This window comes from Dreissena polymorpha, chromosome 1 (genome assembly GCF_020536995.1).
Source record: "Dreissena polymorpha isolate Duluth1 chromosome 1, UMN_Dpol_1.0, whole genome shotgun sequence".
NCBI classification, from domain to species: Eukaryota; Metazoa; Mollusca; class Bivalvia; order Myida; family Dreissenidae; genus Dreissena; species Dreissena polymorpha.
The window spans coordinates 121322600-121347266 of record NC_068355.1 but is presented as its reverse complement, the minus strand read 5'-3'; the positions used below and the strand labels follow the sequence as shown (position 1 = coordinate 121347266).

The window sequence follows — 24667 nt, the reverse complement described above, 5'->3', positions numbered from 1 at the left end:
CAATCAATAATTGCTGCCAAACACGTCAGAGTAAAAAATGAATATTTTAAGTACTCGAAATAAATGTATTTGTCCACAAAGTATTTCGGACATAGGTAACGAATGTCATCTTTACCATTTTTTATACAAATTTAGAAGGAAGCAGCTTTTAAACCGAATAGGTTTAATAGACTAAATAATACTTTTTCAAGTAAGCAAAGCCTATGCCGTACTATAATTTACGACAGGAAACCGTCCCGGACGGTTTCCTAAACTGTATCGGACGGTTTGTTATCCACAAAATAAATCGCCCAATACGGTTTACAGACGCACGAGCGGTTCAAAATTATGCAACTGTCCTATACAGTTTAGAAAACCGTCCCGGACGGTTTACAAACCGTCCCGGACGGTTTTTAAACCGTCCCGGACGGTTTAGAATAGTTTTGGACCAGTTCGTACACCATAGATAACACCCAGCTTCTTTAGTCCTACGAGCGTCCAGCGGTTCTTACACATCAAATGTCAAACGATACTTTTATGTTACGACCCACAAATAGGAGATGACAAATATAAATGGGCCATGCTATGTGAAAAAGGGGTTAAATGGGTGTGCGTAAAGTGTCGTCCAAGATTAGCGGGTTGCACAGGCTAATCTGGGACGACACTTTACGCACTTGCATTTTACCCCCTTTTCAAAAAGCATTTTACTGAATACAACCTGTATCAATGGCTGAATGTCCACCAAAAGCTGTTGCATACCGTTGGGGATAAACATTTACGCAACTATTTACATAACTTTGACAGAAACGCATAACTGAAGATGACAAGATACGTATTGACGCAAAGCATCAAAGGGCGTCGGGAATTTCAGTGTAAAAGGCACTCAATAAAGTTTCATGGAACGATTTTTCCTACGGCAAATATTAATATTTTGGCCGATTATTTTAAACAAAATAGAAAAAGATACTGGTGTAACCATTATCTATGATTTTGTGTTATAACCCCCAAATAACCATTATCTATGATGTTGTGTTATAACCCCCAAAAAACCATTATCTATGATTTCGTGTTGTAACCCCCAAATATTTCATAGTTCATTTTATTTACATTGGTTTCCTTTTTTTCTGGCATCCGTGTGCAGTTTTCATTTATGGAACAGAACTGTGTACGGTAGGTTTAAAATCTGCTTCATCTTGTAAGCGTAATTTCATATTTTTCTCAACTTCAAGGGGAGATTATTCTTACGTTGCTCATTTGCGATAGGGGTTGAGTACTCATTGATATGAAAACACTGTAAAAGTGTTTATGTGTTTACAACCCCCCTCCTCACACATATATTTCATGGGCATAATAAAAACAAAAAATGGTTACAATAAAACAGCATATTTATTTAAACTAAAATCTCTACATCAAAACACAAAGTTAACATAGAACACAAATAAAATAATTTGATTCTAGTGGGGCTCGAACCTTGGGCCTCTCACATGTGAAGCGAGCGTTTTACCACTTCACTACGGAACCGCTTGAAAAATCATATTCTAACTAAGATATTAATAAGCTATTAATAGTCGGTTTAAATGTAAACCTGGAAGTTTAAACGCTGGATAGTGATCGGGGTTAAAGGTCCATACCAAAGGGTCCATACCACTGGCAAGATACCGGTAAGGCCTGCGGCCTTCTATATGTGGTTCTTAAAAAAACCTGTAGGAGGACTTAATAGTAATGAGACTGGGGTGCTGTGATGGTGCTCCTCATTGATAAGCGGCTGCTTCCTTTATCAAGACTCATTATTACAATTAATAATACGTGTCGCGCTTCGGGCTCTATAGCGCCTTTATTAGTAACTAGGGGGTTGCTAGGATAGTGGAACATAGAAGTTTTGTTTTTATACAAAACCAGAAAGTTTCACCGGTTCGCGTATTTGCCCAGTCCCTGTCATCTTTTATTATTGCCCAGTCCCTGTGATCAGTTACTAATGAAAAGAATTAGCTTTGCATTATTGGCAATAAATGTTGTAGTTAATGTAATAGGCACAAATGCAGTACTTATTTACACTTATTTACACAAAAAATCACCATTATGCAAGATATTCTGATAACAAAAATTTATACATTGATCCGTCAAATAATATCTCCTCCCATAAGCGAAAAAAAAAGTATTACATACGAGTCGCCGCACTTCAGTGCGACGCCAATAATAAATACTTAAAGTCATATCGAGTCATTAACAGAATGTTGTTTTAATTTACAAAATCAAATTACGATTACTTGAGCATACATGCACGCTTTGTGAATCGCATTTTTACTAGGTGCTTGTCCATCAAAACGTAAACATTGTTATCTTGCGTCCAGTCTAACTTTCAATAGTGTGCAATAATACAACGTGATTTTATTTACTATTGTATCAAAATGGTATCAATAAATTGTCGCAACTTGTATGTGGCGCGTAACACTAGCTACAATGTTACCGTCAATGTGTTTCAATTGTTTAAAACAATTTCAGTAGCATGTGAACTTTTCGCTATGGCATTGTAGTTAAGTTTTTATGTTGTCTGTTGCAAAATGAATGTAAGTTAGGTACATGTATACGCTATTACATGATGTTTTCAGTTGTTTGATACTTTTAAACGGCTGAAAGTGGTTAAATATTAGGATCCCAACATCAAATATCCCGTCCCCGCGAATGATTATACTGATTATACTTCTGATGTTATCCCAAGCATTTACTTAGTCTGGTACTTCCGCTGTAAATTGAGAATCATTCGGACATTGATAATGAATGACAAACGAGAAACAATAAGAACCATTCCATCTAAAAAGCATTCCATGAATCGGTATTTTAAAATCGTTATGCGGACAATGCCAAATCAATTTTTATCCATTTAAATAACATGATGTGCTGTCATTTACGTCAATAACATTAATATCATCATTTTTTTGGAACAATTGTCATAAAGGCCGACCCGTTCATTGACATTTTCTATTTGCCATGACAATTCATGTTGACATTGTTTTAAGTTAAAGTATAATTATGAAAGCGTTTGTTTAGGTGATATATGGAAGAAGGATACTGCTGGGGCAAGCATGTTTATTTTAGTGTATGTTTTATTCGGACTTTTAGCATCCACCCGGTTTACAAACGTTGGTATGTTATAATTTTATCGGGCCTAATTGTCACATAAACTGTATTTCACATGTATGATAGGTTTGTAAAATATTTTGTGTTTTGCATGATCATACGGTTCCCAAATAATATAGTTCGTGTCTGTAAAAGGTATTTAGATTATTTTGTCGTGTGTATTATCTTATTGTTCACAAGCCATATGTTTGTGAAAAGTTTGTAGATTATGTTATGCTATGTATGCTCTTAGTATTCACTTATTATACATTTCACATTTGTGAAAGGTTTGTAGGTGATGTTGTGCTTTGCATATCCTTATTGTTTAGCTGTATCATACAACACGTTTGCCAAAGTTTGTTCGGCTATATGATGCTTTATAAGACCATAGTGTTAATAAATTATATATGTAAAAAATATCCCGCAATATGGTCCTTGAAACTTCATATGAGGAGTTTGATACAGTGTGAGTAGTCGAAAGAAAATTTTAAGTAAGTTTAACGACATCACTTCAGCGTCGTACATTTCGCGAAACACTTTAGTGAAATGTAAAGTAAAACATGTATTCAAGGTATCACAAAAAGGTTTTATAGCCGGCTCTTAATAAGATAATTGGTGTCTTTGCAAATCCGACGATGTCTTTAATTTCTGCAAAAAAAAATATTGGCGCGTCAAATTTCTGCCATAAAAATATAACACGTGTCTAATTTCTTCAATTATACTTAAATAAGGCAAATACATTTCATTCGTATCTTCCCTTCGTAGCGATGGTGCGACACACACTGATGCTACTGAGGGGCGGAACCGGAAGTGGACGCACCTTCTCGTCTCTTTGGAACGGTGGAACCTTCAACGATCCCCATGGTAACATGTCCGAGTTGTATCTGGACGATTTTAAGGTCGACATCGACTCAGATTGGGGCAACGTTACTGAGGTTTGTTAACAAAGTAGCTACCCATCAATGTTTGTGGTATGTATGTGTGGGTGGGTGGGGGTCGATAGGAAATAGTCGCCGTCGACCCGACTTATTCGTCAGCAAAACTATGGGAATCGAAAGATTTGTGCATGAAACGCACAGGCTAATCAGGGACGACACTTTCCGCGTAAACTTGATTTTCGGTAAGGAGGGACTTCATTGAAACTAAAAATACCATTAAAGCGGAAAGTGTCGTCCCTGAATAGCATGTGCGGACTGCACAGGCTAATCTGGGACGACACTTTACACACATGAATTAAGCCCAGTTTTCTAAGAACAAGACACACATTATCATGCGCCTATATTTTATGTAATTTTAATGATGATCATTAAATGAAGGTAATGTACTACAGTCTACCAATAGAGCACTGTCATTAACAGTTTCTTTACATGTGAAAAAAATCAATATTTGATTTGTTCAAGAAAATCGGAAAAATAATAAACCGTATACATCCGACCCATACGTCAGTACATATTTGACCATGGAATAAAAAAAATTAGAGCACGCTGTTTAGACAAACTATCCGGAATTTCGTTTATAATATTTAAAAGCAAAGATAACTTGTCTGGCCAGATCAGAAAGTGTGTCTGTAATTTCATTCCAAAATACTTTTGGTTTAAAAAGTAGGTTTATTTATATATATTCAGACGTTAAATTTATCGGATTTTTATAATAACGTCAATGATCGCATGACAGAAACTGACAGCCGTACCTGTTTACATTACATTTGGTATTTTCTTTGTTTAATGGTCATATCCGTATTGTTTCAAAAGTTTCTGATACGAGTTCAACTTTAATTGTGACTCAACAATAGCATCGGCGAACTTAAGCAAAATCAACTGAAGTATTAAGTCAACAGTAGTATCTGGAACTGATACAAGATCAACTGCCATTGTAACTCAACAGCAGTATCGGCGAAGATTGCGCTGTCGTCAGCGAAAAAGGATACAGATAAAATGTGCTATAACCTCGGTGATAAAAATACTCATATGATCTTTACATCTTTTGAATTAGTATCGAGAATAGTTAATAGTGCATATGTGAACTTATAGGACATTATTCTTAAATGAACACAAAGTAAAACATCAACTGCATCAACAAATAGAAGACTCATTATTTATAGCACTGGTTCCTTTATATTTCAATTGCGAAAGAGTGAGAAATAAAACAAATGAACAAGAAAAGACACACACATTCAAAATTAAAATCACATACATGAATATAACCGGGGTCAACACATTCAAATGGCCAATAACCGTGTAGCTACTGAATGAGTGGTTGCAAACGAGAGCAAAATAACTGAAACATGTCGAAGCACGACGAAATACGACAAAATCAAGAATTAACGTCATATCGTTTTTTGATAAAAATGCTTTAGAACATAACATTATACAGAACCATATAATAACATATAAATATGAAGCTATTTGTATAGACAGCATCTTTTTAATTTATTAAAGACATAATAAAAATAGTCAGTCAAATTACAAGAAATATTATATTTTTATTATAGACTAACCAGATTCACTTTCAAACACGAATTTTTAACAGAAAATTGCGCACCAGATGATCCACATGTTGCATAACCCAGTTTAAAAGTAATATAGTAAAAAAGTTATGAAATATTGATATTTAGTTTTAAAATCTTGAGTTTTTCAGATAATTCCATAAGCAATTAATAAGTGATATGAAAGATACGTGATTCGCTTAATTCAGTACGTGTACAAGTTTTTGCGATTGTTGAATTCAACTTACAAATAGACTATTATGAAAATTCAAACTAAATTAATTCCTACCAATGTTAAGCCATGTAACCTCCATCGAGCGTATTTAAATGACTAGCTTACCGGAGAGAGTTTTTTTGGTGATGTAATGTTTATGCAATATGTTTTTTTCTGAATGGTTTTACGAAATAAAGAACGCAGATTGAACAAAGAAAATTCAAGAAATATATTTTTTAAATTCATTTTGGTAATTTACTTTTGCACAAACGGCAAGCGCATCTTTTTCCATTCGCTCTCACTTCCAGCTCAACGTCAGCTGTGTTAATGCGCTCGGCTTCCCGCTAGCTCACGTGCAATTTGACGTGACGTCACTGACGTCATCTGACTTCAACGACACCACATGGTTAAGATCAAACGTCATCTACAATTTCCCGGCGGACTTCACACCCGATTGGCTTTATGTAAACGAAACGTACGTTTTCGATTGTTTTGAACGAATGGACGGATTGATGGCTTCATGGATCGACGGAGAAATTGAATGTGTGTGGTTGAGTGATAAACGGATTATATGGTTTGATCCAGTTGATCTATGTATACATGAATCAATGGCTCGATGTTTTTATTGATAAGAGGATCAATGAATGCGTAAATTATTTCAAGGATTGATGAATGTATTGATTGACGTACGGTATAGATGGATTAATGGTAGATAATGAAAAGCATAATCGGTGGATGTATTGAATCATTGAAACCATGATTTGATTTTAACAATATATTGGTAAATGTCTTTTGTTTTTATTAAAATTTTGACTGCTGAGTGGATGAATGATTTGGTTATAGACTGATTTATGGAGTGATTTGGATGATTGATGTATGGATGTATTTGTAAGAAAGTGGATCGAAGGCAGTATACTTAAACAGGTGAGGAGGACAAGCAGGACTTAACATAAATATTTTAATAATAAGTACCAACTATATTGCAGAACGAGCCATTTGTCCATCCAATTGTTGGATTTGAATCGAGTGTGGGTTGCGTTACTTCCTGGTCCGAAAATAGTGATCGCGGTCAACTCGTCATCCACATTTGAACTGGACAACGCTGGTAAACTAGTGTTATATTGCAATTTATTTATCTGCATATTCACCATCGTTCCCGTTTTATGAACCGTCTTAACAATCATCACAGTCTCCGTCATTTTTCAGAATGATTTTCGTCATCGCCTCCGTCATCTGAGTCATTTTTCATAATGATGTTCGTCATCGTCTTCATCATGAGTGTCATTTTCATTATGATTTTTATCATCGCCTCCGTCATCTACGGCATCGTTCATAATGATTTTCGTCGTCGTTACCGTCATATGTGTAATTTTTCATAATGATGTATGTCATCGTCTTCGTCATGTGTGTCATTTTCATAATGATTTTCGTCATCGTCTCCGTCATGTGTGTCATTTTCATAATCATGTTCATCATCGTCTCCGTCATGTGTGTCATTTTCATAATCATGTTCGTCATCGTTTCCGTCATATGTGTAATTTTTCATAATGATTTACGTCAACGTTTCCGTCATCTTTGTCATTTTTTATTTGTGAGCGTTAGCAAATCAGTATGTGCTTAACTACGCTAGGAACCGTAACCCGTGACTGCCTGTGTGGATAACTGCAGTTAATTTAAGCAGACGATGAATGCTAGGCTAGGAGCGTCTGCTCTAACCACCGCATCTGCCTGTTTATTAATAGTTCCCTCTGGTACACTACATAGTGTGCATGTTTTCAAAAGCTTGTAAGATAACGTTGGCCAGTCTAGTGTTTATCATTTGAATCTGTACATATTGGCTGCTTTCAGGGAAAACGTGGCTTTATGCATGTCAAATAAGATTAGCATGTGCACAAAGATTAGCTTTATCAATGATTTGAAAAAAACCCAACACATCTCGACCTGTGCTTTAAGACACACTCTTTATAAATTTGAATTTGTTGTGGTCATTTAAACTTGCGATATGAAAAGCTATATCATAATTTTTAAAACTGAGTTGCGTCTATGATTATACAACAGCGAACAAATTTCGTGCCTTCAGCGCTTTGATTTATAAAAGCCTTCGTTTGCCCGCATTCATGTGATTGACATCTGGCTTATAACTGCCTTCTTTTCATGTCATTAACATCTCGCTTATAATCGTCATTGTTCAAGTATTCGGCATAATCTAAATTATCGTAATCGCGCCAGTCATCGACCCCACCTCTTCGCTGCAACCATCGTCCACGCCATCGACGAAATCTTCATAGTCTTCAGAGAGGTGAATTCCTCCTTTAGTGTACTTTTCGTTATAGGGGACTTAACTCTTCCAGCCGAGTCTGTGTCGGAACTACTGATTAACAACACGTACGTGTATAGTTCACATGGTCAAAATTTTACGGTACGTATCAGTTTACCTGATTATTTAGTGCTCGTGGTAAGTCTTTGCAAAGCAATTTGTCCTAAGTCCATCGTCAACCGTTGTCTCTTGAAAACAAACTCTGTCGATAACAACAAATCTGAGTACCAGGGGTAAAAACAATCAAACAAGGTTTAATTGAAGAAAAATTATGTGAAGTTTGTAGAAGTCATTATTTGAAGTGAAAGTACTTGATCCAAATTTGTGAGGATGAATACCTTGACCGAGTTTAAAAAATAGCACTGCTTTGTTGCTTAATTGTCTAACATATGACTAAGCATTTTCGTGTTTATACCAATACAAAAAAAGGGTTTGAACCCTTAAAAGGTCACATATGACATACATTGAAAATTAATAATCAAGTTGCGAGACGTGCGCACATCATTTATTAATAATACATAACTATCGTATGGTGCTATTTCTATATTGTGTCGTGTTTTGAGAAAATGGGGCATATTGCATGTGCTTAAAGTGTCGTCCCAGATTAGCCTGTGCATACAGCACAGGCTAATCAGGGACGACACTTTCCGCTTAAACTAGATTTTCGGTAAAAAGGGACTTCCTTTAAACGAAAAGTACAATTAAAGCGGAAATTGTCGTCCCTGTTTAGCCTGTGCGGACTGCTCAAGCTAATCTGGAACGACACTTTACGCACATGCATTTTGCCCAATTTTCACAAAACAAGACACAATTATCTGTTTTTTTGCACACAGCGTCTGTTTCAAATGCAGGAATTTATCTTCGCTGATCTCGGATGGACGGACGGGTTCATATACATCGACCGAGTAAGCGTTGAAGCGCAGAATCAGACGGGGCACCGGATGTGGTTTACGTTAAAGTTCTTACCGAACGCAGATTGGGATAAGGGTTTGGCATATGATGTCGAATCTAATGTCAACGGTTTCGAAGTAAGATTCGTTTTATGCTATTTTTACCATTTATTAATCAAAATGCAGTCTTTACAAAAAGTAGCCATCTAAGATCCCCAAAAGATTGCACCAAAGCTACGTAAACGAACATTTTTTCTCACTTTACCCAGTTTATTTTGTGACATATCAAATGCTGGATATGCTCACATACTTCCAAGATAAACGAGTATGTGTAGGACCAGCCTGAAGCGAGATATATAAAGAATAGAAAACCCTTCTTAACATTGGTGAAAAATACAACACTTTGGCTGTTTTAATTTCAGAATTACGTCTGTCTGATGTGAACATGTATGAATTCTAAACCGGGATGTGATTTTTTTACTTAAAAGCAATGAGGAACAGTGATGTCTCAACTTTATTATATATATTTTTATTATAATCATACTACTTATTTTACTTTATACTATATGATCATGATAATTTATATGAACAGATGTTTTTCAACACTGACATTATAATTTATATGAACAGATGTTTTTCAACACGGATGGCGTGCCTGTTAACCTTACTACGCCATTTTTGGCGTACGGTATCAGAATAGAATACGAATTTCCAGTTCTGCAGGTCACCATCAAGCTCTTCGGACCGACAGGTGACAACCAACGGACTTGTTACTTGATTTTCTTATTTCAGATAGTGTTTTTAAAGCTATACACTATCGTAGTCATCGGGATACGAGCCCTTGTCATGTGGGAGCTAAAATGTAAAGCGCTACCGGGTTGGCCATTAAGACCTTTTATCAGCAGCGTATTTAAACTTTATGTTATTATACAAATTTTCAAACTATCGATTGGAAGCCTATACACATTTTATCATTGCATGTTTTCAATTGACGATTATCCATAAACGTTACAAGACTTTAGAAATTGATTTATTTCGCTTGTTTTAATGCAACGAGTATTTTTTTTTGAAATATGTGATATTTTGTTGTAATTTTGCCAATCAGTGAACAAGTCCTAATAAAGATAGCAACTTGTGCTTCAATTTTTTTAAACCGATTAATATAAGCACGATTACATGGATACCCCGGGTATTGTATAGACATTCTCGAGTACGTTTCATGGGAAGAATCAATACGAGACGTCTTTTGAATTATACTGAGAACGGCGTAGATCGAATCCGCGCGTCTCCACTCGTAAACCGGTCGATTGCACCATAACGGCTCAAACTAAATGGTTATTGTCTTTCAGCCTCAACCTACGTGGAAGCACCGTTCCTCGTTGTTTCTGGAGAGTTTATACGTAAGTATGCAACATGTGATTTTAAAAGTAAAACATTTTAATGTATAAATGTGCCTTGTAATGTAATAATTGCCGGTTTTAATCGATTTGTCACCTATTTATATAAGAAGATTTTTTTTATCTAAGCTATTCTCCATTATTGATTCTACTATTTATTTTCTACTTTAAAGGTGAGATATTATGTGATATGTATAAAATATTCTTCATTTTTTTTATTTTTGCTTTTTTGGTTTCAAGCAACGCAATCATCAACATCGACAGAAATACCAACTTCAACAGCTGCAGCGCCAACATCAACAGAACCACCATCAACATCAACAGAACCATGGACATCAATAGAACCACCATCAACAAAACCATGGACATCAACAGAACCACCCTCAACGTCAACAGAATCAAGGACATCAATAGAACCACCGACATCAACAGAGGCAGCACCAACATCAACAGTAGCACCAAATGTGACGTCAAATCAGGATTATGTTGTTTTCCTCAATATGTCTATACTCGTCAATGGCTCCATCTATTGCCCATGTACCAATGTCTCATGGTCAACAACGAATGTCACCACAAACCTGGCTGAAATCGTCGCAAATTTAACGCTGGACCCTTCTGTGCTGTCAAAGACAACTCGCCGATACACAAGCGCTCCTGACGATCGGACGTCGTCGGCAGCGATGGGCTCATTCGGCATTGCAATTATCGTCGTTTTCTTAGGTTCGATCGTCCTTTCTGACGTCCCGAATTTGCTGTCTGGTCTCAAGCAAATGCGGAGGAACTGCGTTTACTTCAAGAAAAAACTCTCGCACGAAAGATCGTCTCGTTGCAGCGTAGGGACGCTTTCAAACACAGCGGAGACCACCCTTACCGTCAGCAGTGATGGAGAGTGACTGGACAAAACAACTTGCAGGGGTTACTCCCCCTACCAGTTAACGGTTACAACAGCTGTCATCGGAGATAATTTTACACAATTAATCTAATGCAAGTCACTTGTCAATATTAATAATTGTATCATATTCAATTTCACAAATACAAAACCGCCTATAAATTTTAACGCTGATAGTAAAAAAAAGACTGCTGGTGAACAAGGAAAATCAAATGAATCGTGAATAGTTTTTGCTATCTTGGTGGTACTGTACGTTATCGAAGTCGACGGTCTCTAATATCACTTAAACACATTTATCTCGTAACTTATCTGCGATCGTATCATATATACTTTATCATGTGTGTGCATCTTATTTATAAGCCAAGATTTATATTCATAAATACTGTTTATATGGTTGCTGTGAGAACAATTGATACTATGTCAATTATGTTTCTACATGATGCTACCTGTTTCTTTAATGTTATATGTGCATCATTTATTTTGATGTGTGATTTCTTTATTTTGACACGAACGTTCTTGATTATGACACGTGCTTTCTATATAATGATGCGTACCTTATTTATTTCTTTATTATAAAGCGGCACCTGTTCATTATGAAACGTGCTTTCTTTATTTCATTATGCGCATTATTTGCCATTACAAATGATATCTGATGAGTATCTTCTTTATTATGATTAGTGCTCTCTTTATTATGATATGCTGTTTATTATGATGATTTTTTTTATTACGAGTGGTACCTTCTTTATTATGATAAGTGCGCTCTTTGCTATGATATGCTCTTTATTATACGGGCAAAAGCCCGCGAAGCGGGCGTTGACCGTTTATTTGTATCAATTTTCTGAAAAACAGAGAGACATTACCTTATAGGCTATCAAGTCAAATAATTCCTGCCGTCATCTGTTTTCGCGATGGAAAATCATAGACCGCTGGAGCAACATAGGCACTTCGACAAACGCTACAGGACACGTAGATGCATTCCTCAATAAAAAATACGACAATAAATTTATTATTTTGTAGGTAATGGTACTCTATCTCCTTGCATTATATGATTTTCTACGATCAAAATACGTCTGTTTGCCTCCCTGTGTGACACTTCCTGTTTCCCATAATGACTTGCAAATTGAAAATTGCTCTAGATATTGTTAACAAAATCTTAAAAAAGATAACCCGTTTAAATTATTTGCGTACTTCCGGTTAACAATATCGAATAAGATTAGTTTCGAATTAACTTCTTCAATGAACCCAATATTCTATAGTTAATATTATCCCTTTTCATAAACAAGCAATTGTTTAAAAGTTTAATTTGTTCACAACATGAACGGCCGCGTTTCTTTCGTCGACAACTATATATGTCTGTGTGACGTCACTGCTTTCGTCAATACGTCATTAAGAAGTGAAAATTGAAACTGGTGGATGTTTACATTGTTGAAATTTAATAAATTAATGGAATGCACTCGCATAAGTAATTATTCAATTAAAATATTGCGTTTGGTTACATAAAACATCAATCTATAAGTTTATTGCTAAAGATTACCTTTGATAGCATGGGAACTGTTTTCGGCACATACAAAATTTCGCCGATTTTAAATTTAAGGTCATTATGATTATTATTCAGTCAAACTAATGGAACATAAAAGTTATCATTTTATTAAGTTTTGGAGTTATTTCTTGAGTATATTCTACGTGATTATTCTAAAGACCCTTTTTTTGTGATATATTAAGTTACGTTGTGATTGTAAACAATATTGCATCTCCGACTCATACTCGATCATTTTCGTACCAAACTGTTTCAAACTGTAAAAAATCAAACTGTGCTTACATACACATTGGAAATAGACTAATTCATATGTATGGATTCTCTTTTATTTTCTTATAGAAGCTGCTTTGTCAAATGCTGGACTTCAAACATTCCATGCAGCATTCTGCTGAGCAAAACTGACTGCGTGCTTTGTACTCAACAACGAAGCAATTCTGGACCTATAAAGCTTGACCGGGACTAAAACATTAGCAATTGTGACTCTGTAATGTTCAACGTTAGTGGACTTTAAAGAAACTGCAATTATTGTGAAGAGACTCTGTATGTCTGTAAGCAAAAAGAATATACAGCATAACAAATATCAGGTGTGAAAACAATGTGAAAGAATAGTGAAATTAACAATTTGCAATCAGGCATGTCGAATGAATTGTTCATTGTTGATATTAAAATGATAGTTCCCAGGCAGCTCTAGACGTTATTTTCTGTATTTCTATTACAAGTATTATTTCATAAAATGTATGCCACAATTAAAAAACACACTCTGTTTAGAGACCATTGTGTTGTCTCATTGTGTGATGATGAGTAATACATTGTACATTAAACAATATCTACTAAGTGGTTTTTAAGTATCAGATTTCTTGTTTATTATATAAATGAATGTTAATTTTTGCTTAAATATAAATGTGCATAATGCAGTGCCAGTAGCACACTTTGCAATATTTTTATTACAAAAGAGTGTGTTGTACACTTGAACTTATACCTATAATTAATAATCCTTGCCTAAATATTCATTTGACACACCTGAGACCATGTTGTGTATTACCATATTATTTTGCACATTATGCTGACACTTTGAACAAATTGCAAATAAGCGAAAAGCAGAAGTTTAGTCTTGTCAACTGTCTCTGATTAATTTTTTGAAGACCATATAAGAAGCGAAAGTGTAGGATACGGTATTCATTTTATTTGATGACTGCTTGTTATTATTTCTTCATAGAAGGCGTACTGGATGAGTGGAGTATTTTTTTGGTTCTACATCTTTGATGAAGTCAACTCATTGACATTTAGTGCCATGACTGAGCGTGTTTTTGAACTAACAAGCGCGTGGTAGGAACTTATCCGAATATATGCAAACTCATAACAGTGTGTCTAATACTATATGTGTTGAGTGCACAGAAACAAGGGCGAGAAGATAAGGGTATAAATGAACATACTGAATGTGTTATTTTGTTTATGAGCTTGAACATACAAAAACTTGACTTTAATCTATTGGGATGTACATGCAGTTGCAATCGGGTTGTTATTTTATAATCATATTCATGTGGAAACTGCCTCATTCACATGCAATACGCAGCTGCTGTCTATATGTTTAATGCCACATTCCATAATGACTGAATATCTTTACTTTCAAAACATGAAAATGAATTAAATGAAATGAAAATAAAGGAAATAATGAAATCAAATTCAGGTGAAAAATATTTGATTATATTTTATTTAAATATGGTTTGGTAAATTATTTACTGGTAAAACAATACTTGTTGATAACAGTAAATTCGTGATAATAAGTATGTTGTTGTTTATTTTTTGGCTCACACATAAAGTGACAGGTACACTCATATATTTAGCGTTAAGCTTATGATGTGGGTCTTCATCATAAATCTAAATTTTTGCTACTAGTATTTTCTCCTTAGCACCAACCTAGTAATGTTCAATCTGTGTATGCCATAAGGGATAGTTTTTACCAACTGTTAATTCCTGAGGATTCAGAAAAATACAATAAGTTTACCACATTTCATGACATAAGCTCTAACAGTGCGAAGATATGCAAAGAGTATTGTGTCCAAAGCCAAAGGTGATATTTCTGGTCTGTGTAATTTTGCGCAGTGAATGAGGTCTATGCACTTCTTTCAAGATAGATGCAAACACTCCCGCAAGCATTGTTGCATTTATATGTTTATTAACATTAATTAAGTACAAAAAGTTTTTCATTTACATATGCAGGGGATACATTTACGATGTCGATGATTTAGACATGGGCCCAAAATAATGAAGTACGGCACCTTTCTTTTTTATGCTTAAGTTAAATAAAATCGTTTTAGAAATAATCTCGCCTTAAAACATAAATGGCATCCCTGCATATGGAAAACATCAATAAAACACAGTTTCGCGAGATTTTTTTTTTAATTCTAACATTGTTTTTAAAAGTAAACAAAAACTGAAATACTTGTTTAAGAGTTTGAAAACAGTACAAGGGGTTACTATACATAAAGCATAGCTTCATAAACTTGTTTAAGATTAAAACAAATTATATTTTATTGCTTTGCTAAATTACATATTGTTTTGTAAAGAAATTGAATGTTTTGTTGCATGATAATGTGCAGACATATATTACCCGTGTTATCTTTAACAAACATCAAATAAGCTTTTGCCCGTAAATTAGGTAGCACCTATTATCATATTACTTGTATTATGATAGTTCGCTCTTTATTATGATATGCTCCCTATTATGGTATGCTCTTTATTATGATGTTGTGTTTATAATGATAAGTGCGCTTTTTATTATGATATGCTCTTTATTATGATATGCTCTTTAATATGATATTGTCTTTATAATGATAAGTGCGCTCTTTATAATGCTATGCTCTTTATTATGCTATGCGCTTTATTATGCTATGCTCTTTATTATGCTATGCTCTTTATTATGCTATGCTCTTTAGTATGCTATGCTCTTTAGTATGCTATGCTCTTTATTATGCTATGCTCTTTATTATGCTATGCTCTTACTTTCCCGCTATCCTCATAGTACGTTTAAGTTATCATGATTGCCTGATAATCACGTGACCTGATAGTTGTTCAATCGCGTAATACTTAGCCTACTATCGGGTTATTCTCTTCGTTTTCACATCCTAATCTCGCGTGTGTTTTTTAAATTGTTTAACTACAACGAAGTTTGTCGATTAATTAAAGTTCTTTAACGTTATCAGCTCCAAGCTATTGAATTGTCGCCACAGTACACTCGCGTTACTATTACAGCGTTATACTTCCTGAAATATGACACATTTCTTACTGATTTAATAATCTTAACGCAAGTACTTTGCGCGGACAGTTTGTTTTCATGATGCGACCCTTGCAATCCCAAATAGTTTTACCACATTCAATAATACCGACACGCGGTCAAATGTCATCCCTTTCTTTTCTGGCGGTGATGTTTTATCACTCAATTTATTCTTCATTGATTATGTCCACGCTTTTCGGAGAAAAGGTGAGGATTATGTGGTTATCTCCGCCGTCTGTCCCCCGTCCTAGCACTAGAACCTTGAAACTTACACACATGGTAGCTATGAGCATATGTGTGACGGTGCACTATTAGGAATTTTGATCTGACCCCTGGGTCAAAAGTTATGGGGGTTGGGCTGGGGCCGGGTGAGAGATTTTCCTGCGACCGCGATTCGAAAAAGGCTCATTCCTACTGTGTCTCTTCAGATATTGCTTTCATAATTGGTACGCATGTGTATCTGGACAACACCTTTCCATGTGCATGAAATTTTTGACCCCTGTGACCTTGACCTTGAACTTAGATTTTGAAATCTAATATGTGGTTATCTCCGCCGTATGTTCGTCCGTCCGTCCTGGCCACTATCTCCTCATACGCTATTAGCACTAGAACCTTAAAAGTTACATACATGGTAGCTATGGGCATATGTGCGACAGTGCACTATTTGGAATTTTGATCTGAACCCTGGGTCAAAAGTTATGGGGGTTGGGGTGGGGCCGGGTCAAAGATTTTCACTCATTTTTTAGGCTATTTTACATTGACGTCTTCATTTCTACACCGATTTTCTTCAAATTGATACTGAACATCTCTTATGACAATACGGTCAAACTCAACTATGCATGGCCCCATTACCAACCCTGGGGCGTCCCTGGGTCAAACATGCGGCGTGGGGATACGCGTCGGCCTATGCCGCGCCATTTCTAGTTAAATTTGATTGCGTAACTGTCCAATGCCATATAATTAGGAACAAAATAAGAATAAATAAAAACAAACATTCTTTTAAACACTATCTTTATTATTATTTAAATTTTCAACAAAAAATCTTGTATTTTGAAATAAATTTCATTTAAACCTTGCTGATGCCACTCGTCGTATACAAACACATGCAAACAAACTGCAATAAAACAATGCCTATCCTTTTATAGATATAATGACTTCATAACAAATGCATTTGTAAATGAATGCCCATATTAAGTTATTAGCAAGTAACTGAGTGCACCCTTTCGATTGAATGATTATTTTGTGTTAGATTACGAGAAAATACCAAAGTTACTTTCGTCATATTCAATAGCCGCATTCGTTCAGGTTCATGTTGTTCAATCGTATCTAAGCAATATCTAAACACATTGTTAATGTTGTCAATGTTCATACATTTTGAATAACCGAAATCGAAACGTGTGCCTTATTGTTATAAACATGATTTATAACTCAACCGCAACATTAATATTTCTACACCCCCATACTTATCGTAAGTTTTTTATTTTGAAAGATCAAAGGCAGTTTTCAAGACTAGTATACGCGATTTAAGTACCAATAATTTCCAATTCACTGTGTTAATTGTAGGCAATCAAAATCTTTATATGGAAGAAAAGCGCCACCTGAACTGTTTCGAAACGAAATACAGTCTTGTATATGAAAGGTTTGGGCTTCCTAGCTTTCATTTTAAGTAACGATAACTTGTAATAAAATTATGACATGCCTGGTGAGAATACAATCATGACGTCATGCGTTGTAAAAATATAATCGATAACGTATGTATTCGGAAATACGATCGTTTGGACAAATACATAGCGGCACATGATTGTGTGAAATGTTGTTAGGTTTTGTTTGATTTGATATGCGTAAGGTGTCGTCCCAGATAAGGCTTTGCAGAGACGACGCTTTTTAGTTTTATGGATCCATTCGCATAAATGATGTCTCTTCTAAACGAAATCCAGTGATGGGGGTAAATTTTTGTCCCTGATTAGCCTATGCGAACTGCACAGGCTAATCCGGGACGACAATTAACGCAGTGCATTAAACCCAGTTATCCCAGAACGAGACTCAGTGTAACCTACGACTGTCAGCTCAAGTGCATTGAAGTGATAGCACCAAAGAAGATACTTACTGATGGGAAATCGCTGAGGATCACAATAATTAATAATGATTATACAAGAATAAATATGAACATTTTAGAGAATGGATCAAGTTTTTTCCTTGAATAATAGTTTGCAATTGACATTCTATTTGTGTCACTTACATGGTATTGTTATTAATATTGAAATAAAAGTTCAATTGAAATATTTGTAATTCAGCGAACCAGTAAGAGCTGTAGCCAAGATTTCACGAACACATTCTGAATTTCAACTCGGTAACAGTTCAACAGCAGTAAGGGCATTCTTGTGTCGTCATTTGACCCACTTTGCGGCTTGGCACATGCAATTTCAAAAACTATATTATGTGACATAAATATTGATCAATATAAATACACATGTTATCGTAGTTAACATACAAAAATCATATGTCTTATTTTGGTGGTGAGCAGAAGTATACCTTCTTGTACCAGTGTTTATTCGTGCGCACGAATCCTGTTCATTAAAATAACGTCGGTTACAGATTGCGCGCCTGCAGATCACATGATTAGTCCAGAATACTGCGAAATATAAAGTTGTCACGATGCTTAGCACTCTATGCGGACCTCGACGCGACATTTGTAGAGCGGAAGTGGATATGGGTATTCTCTGTTTTAATGTCTCGGATCCACTGACGGTAATTCCTCGCCCTCTGGCGGCCGGAAGTGCAGACGCTGAAGTAGTGACGTCAACACGAGGAACAAACGTGACATGGCAAAATCCTCGCCTGGACAGCGTCTTTTACCAACTGAGAACGGGATCAGTCTAAAAAAGTATATCGTCGATAACATACTTGTATCACATTAAATTAAATAACTGATATCCCGTTCAAAGTATATGCATGTAGTTCACTGTCTTTACAATCCCTAAATAAGGTTTATTAACGAGTTAATTATCATCATCGTCATAATCATCATAATCATCATCATCATCATCATCATCATCATTATCATCATCATCATCATCATCATCATCATCATCATCATCATCATCATCATCATCATCATCATCATCATCATCATCATCATCATCATCATCCTCATCATCCCCATCATCCCCATCATTATCATCAAGATCATCATCATCAATCATCGTCATCATCATCATCATCATCATCATCATCATTATCATCATCAGAGCGGAGAGATGATAATTGCCGCTTGATTGAACGTCGTTGTCCTCTTTTAAAGAACCACTTTCAAGGGAGTGCCTCCAAAACTTATAAATCAATTATTCAAAACATCGCAATTTTTACAGTAATTCCTTATCAAACGTGCATACATTATTTGTGATAATAACTACGTTAATATAGCGCTTTCTTATGAGCTGTGATGTAACGACTATTGTCTAAAAATTGAAATTTATTTGAAATTATGTTCATTTCTTTTGTAGATATAACAATCGGGATCATACATAAAAGTACATATGGTTGCGTCATATTCAAATAATTTTTTAAAGAGCCGGCAGTTAAACAAATTTCGCGATCAAAACCATTTCTGGGACGTTAAAGAGTACACTCACGTTTTCATGAATTTGTGATCGGCCGGAAGTAACTTCTTTCCGTCCTCCGCGCAAAGAAAGCGCTCCGGCCGGAAGTCCCAGGGGTCGCCCCACACATCCTCGTCGTGGTGTATTCCCCAGATGTTGGGTAATATCTGCATAATAAGAAAATATTTCATAATTCAATGTGTTTTCTGTTTTTAGACTTTGGAAACGTGTCTGGATTTCGTAAGTATTCTGGTTCGCATACAAAGGCGTACGTTTATTTGTTGGTCAATTAAAACGATTATTTGATATGATTAAAATGAATGGGTATTTTGATCAAGAAAAAATACCTCGTCCCTATTTTTTATTTTCTATTATAAAAAAAACACGGAATGGTCTACTTGAAAAAAGCGACCCAAATTTTGTCTATGTGCTAGTACATGTAGTTTGTTTACTTCTTCTGTTGTGGGGTATGTATGTATCTTATCAAACGTCCGATTTCAGATTTCATAATCACGTGATAGTCAAGATGGCGACGTCCATGTCAAGTCAGGTATTTTTCGCCGATTTATACCATTTATTACTTGTGTTATTATTGTTAATGCCGTTCACTTTGTAGTCATATTAACAAAAAAATCACTAGGGTTTATTTCGGATTTATATTAGCTCTATATCTCGACTTTACTCGCTCCGAAATTTCAAAGTAAGATGAATTAATTACAGCTCCACTAAGAAAATTCGCAGCGAGTAAAGTTGATATATAAAGCGAATTTTAAATACGAAATAAACGCTTAATACTTTCTTACTGATATGGCTGGAAATTGAGCGTCATTTCACAAATAAACAAGAGTAATAAAGGGTAAAATACCTCGGCATGGACGTCACCATCTTGACAATCATTTGATTACCCTCTCTGGATGTATATGACGCTTTAAATAAACATATACAGCTGAAAGCCTGTGTTACTTCTCAATCAGTCAAAAATAATGTTACACCAGTTTTAACGTTTAGGGCAATTTAATTTTTGGTTGTAAAGGATTATTGGGTGTCTTAAATTTGAAGATTAGTCACGCATACAATACACATCAACGGTCATATTTATTTAAAATTTATCATGACGACCATTGCACAAGTATACAACATCGCGAACACAAAGGATCCGCTAGCGGACTTTTCCCCAAATAAAGCGGGCTGAAAACGGTTTTGTAAAAGGATGCTAGTCACATCAGCGTATTCAATATGGAAAGTAGTCCAAATAACTGATCGCAAGTTTGTGTCTCCTGGCAACACGCACATAGTCAATACAATGGTAGATCTACCCGTAAACAATCGCATGTCGTTAACTGACGCGAACGTTTATGTACCCGGCTGCTATCGACGTATTTAATATGCATGAATGAGGATGATGGAATGAACGAAAGTTTTTTTTTTCATACAAGTAAAACTATTAAATATACTGGATATTGAACTAAGTGTTTACGAATTGGCAGGCATTAGATCAATAAAATCTGTCAGTTTTATGAATATTTTTTCACTTACGTAAGCCTTAGATTTAAGATAAACAACGCATAACTGAAGTTGTTTACATTAAAGCCAATGTTCCACTAAGGAAGAGGGAACATTGACTCTTATGACAAAATAATATGATAATAACATGTTCACGTTAGCTTTGTTGATAAACAAATCATATTGTATGCGCGGGTTCACTTGGTAACATATGTTTTTTGTTAATTCAGATTGCAATCTGGAAACATACTGATTGTTTGTGTGACTTTAAGCCAACAGATTTTTGTGAGGTCAGTTGGAAAACTTGAAAGTAACAGATTGTTAAACATGAGACATTTTCCCCCGATGGGCCACAATTCTTACCGCTGTGTCCTTTAATATGGCATACCCATCGAGCACTACGTCTTCATTGCACTTGTGTGGAATTGCGAGTGGGGTTTGACTGACGTAACGAAGCATTTCCATGATCACCGCTTGCGTATATGTCATTGCTTCGCGATGATTGGTCGATGGCGTTCCAACAGGACCAATGACGTCACGAATTTCTGTGTTGACACGTGATTGAACGTCTTGGTGACGGCACATGAGAAGAATTAGCATTCGGATGCTCTTAATCATTTCGGACATTCCTTAAACAAACAAAAACATGAAGTTATGTCTCGTCGACTTATGTCTATAATAGGTGGGAAAATGTCCGTTGCAAAGATTACCATTTTCACTGATTGAGTTAAATTCTAACTGGTTTAGGATACGGTTCTGCCTCGAAGTATTATGTAGATCGTTATCTTTTTTGGCAGTGTAAATAAATCGAGTATAAGTACATCACCGTAGGCATTAGATGTCCGTACAAAGCGATTCCAAAACGACATCTTTAAGTATTTGTCAAATTGGGGCTTCATTGATTGACCTATGTGTACGTTACCTGCCACGACCGTGTCGAGCATAAGCCCCTTGATGTAGTCGTCCGTGAGCCACGAGGTACCGGAAGTAGCTAGCGCCTGTTGTTGGATCCTTAGACAGATGTCGATCAGGCCGCGCACGTGACCCTCCTTGTACGTCGACTGGAATAAACTATGACGTCAGCGTTCAGGGAAAACACATTTCCAGCGTTGCTACGAATTGTTAGTCGGTTTGAAACCCAAAGGCATTGCATTAACTGTTCCAAGTCGAGTTGTAATACCCAGTTTAAATCATTGTCTCAGTTTAGTTGTTTGCATTCCATGTATTGTCATGTGTTGTTCAGACAATTGATCACTGGCCTTCAACAAAATACTAAAGGATGTTTATAAGAATCTATCTCCTGATTTTTTCCCTGGACTTATGTATTTCCCATATGTCAAGATAGTATTGTTAAGAGCTTGATTTACATAAAAGTCATATCAGTTCATACTTGTCGGGCCCTCTGTGTTAAAACAGCTTATCGCGTGATATGCAATTGTTCAAATTCCTCCACCAATGCTTTCTCTTAAACCATTTATGCCTAGCGTCTAGAAAAAAGTCTTGGCAAACAGCGAATGATGCGGCGTCTCATCAGGGTCTGCGCTGTTTGCTTAAAGGAATTTCTGAAAGAAATATTCTAAATATAGAAATAAATATACTAGACATCCCTTATTTTTGAAATAAATTGATCCAATTTAGAAGGATGGGAGAATCCACTAGGCATTGATGGTTTAAATATGGGATTCACATCAATATCGCAGACACCTCCCACACGCCCTGTTGTTTGAAATGCTAGTACGCCTAGTATAAACGGAAAAAACGTGATATAAAAATTGATTGCATTATTTAGATTGAATTTCATGTTAAATTTGTTGAAGGATCTGTTGGGACATAGATTTTAATTCTAAATTGATGCTTGATATTGCACAACTGGGATCAACATATTATATACCAGGTAGGTGACCATAATAGATGCGACACATGTTCTGAATTCGTCATATTAAGTACCCAAATGTTTGTGTGCAGTTTTTATTTTGAAATATACACCAACATAGCCATATCATATGTTATTTAAATTATATTGACCTTATTATGTGAATTAACAAATATGTCTGAGTATAAAAGTCCTGAACTCCAACATAAATCTACATTTTCCATAAATCATTATATTGGATAATGTAATATTGCTAGCAACATTTTCCGGGTTATAAATTTAGATTTACTGTTTAATGTATTGGATTTTGAAGTGATATATCATTTTAATTGATTCCATTAATGTACAATATGTCGTTCGTAAATGAATACAAAGGACTTGGTCGTTGTCTGAATCAAGGCCATGGAGACATTGCCAGTACATCAAAGATATATTAAAGCGCCATGTCGTAAAAGATGTTACGTATATTGATATATTTATTATTATAAAGCTATACAAAATAATTAATTATTATTTTCAGATAGACAAAAATTAACGGTCTATCAAAAAGCCGTCCGCTGAAATATAACAAATAAAACATGCTTGAGCTTAAATTGATGTGATACAGTGATAAAACGTGATTTACCTTTTGCGTGTCAAAATACCGTCGCGTCACCCTGTCTCGGGCGTCTATCGCCAACCGAAAGTAACGGCCATGTTTGATTGGCAAGTGGCGTAACCATGGGAATGCTCGCAAAGGAGCGACTATGGATGGCGGAAGTAGACGGTAGAGACTATCGATAAACTCCCACAGGGCTTCCACTTCAGGGTCATCGTCAGGAAGGCTCTCTCCAATAAGCTTAAAAACATCATCATCATCATCATCATCATCATCATCATCATCATCATCATCATCATCATCATCATCATCATCATCATCATCATCATCATCATCATCATCATCATCATCATCACCACCATCATCACCACCACCACCACCACCATCATCATCATCATCATCATCATCATCATCATCATCATCACCATTATCATCAGCAGCAGCAGCATTATGAGCATCATCATCATCAGCAGCATCAGCATCAGCATCATGATAATCAATAATAACAACTACATCATCATCATCAGCAGCAGCAGCAGTAACAGCAGCATCAGCAGCATCAGCATCAGCAACATTATCATTATCATCATTATCATCAATAATAACAACTACATCATCATAATCATCAACAATGTCATCATCTTCATCACCGTTGTTTTGAATGTACGTAATATAAATGCATGTAGTTGTATTTGAACCTTTATATTATGTGTTTGTACTTTTTAACGTTAGTATATCCATTATTGATTAAAATTCATCGGATAGCAGTTATTTAATATACTTAAACGATACTTTAAGTTTTAAACGGCCAACACCAATTTACTTACAATAGTGGAATTAAGCTGCGTGAGAAATTCTTTTATCAACGCGTCGGGGTCGATCGTTTCTGCACCGTTATTTAAGTTCATCGCAAAATTGCTTATAGTTGTTGAACACGCCTCTACGAAAATGCTATTGCACATTTGATAATGAAGCACCTTTCGTCTCAATACATT

The 24667-nt window shown here is 35.6% G+C and overlaps 1 protein-coding gene across 1 annotated transcript; it reads right to left on the bottom strand.

Annotated features, from left to right (window-relative positions):
* Positions 1 to 18824: 18824 nt before the first annotated feature.
* Positions 18825 to 23478, bottom strand: LOC127847457 (cytochrome P450 2U1-like). Its single transcript, XM_052379409.1, has 5 exons — positions 23446 to 23478; positions 22124 to 22262; positions 21565 to 21830; positions 19732 to 19865; positions 18825 to 18975 (listed from the first exon to the last, which is right to left on the bottom strand). Exons 1-5 carry the CDS (start codon positions 23476 to 23478, stop codon positions 18825 to 18827), a joined length of 723 nt encoding a protein of 240 aa, XP_052235369.1.
* Between the last annotated feature and the right edge of the window lie 1189 nt (positions 23479 to 24667).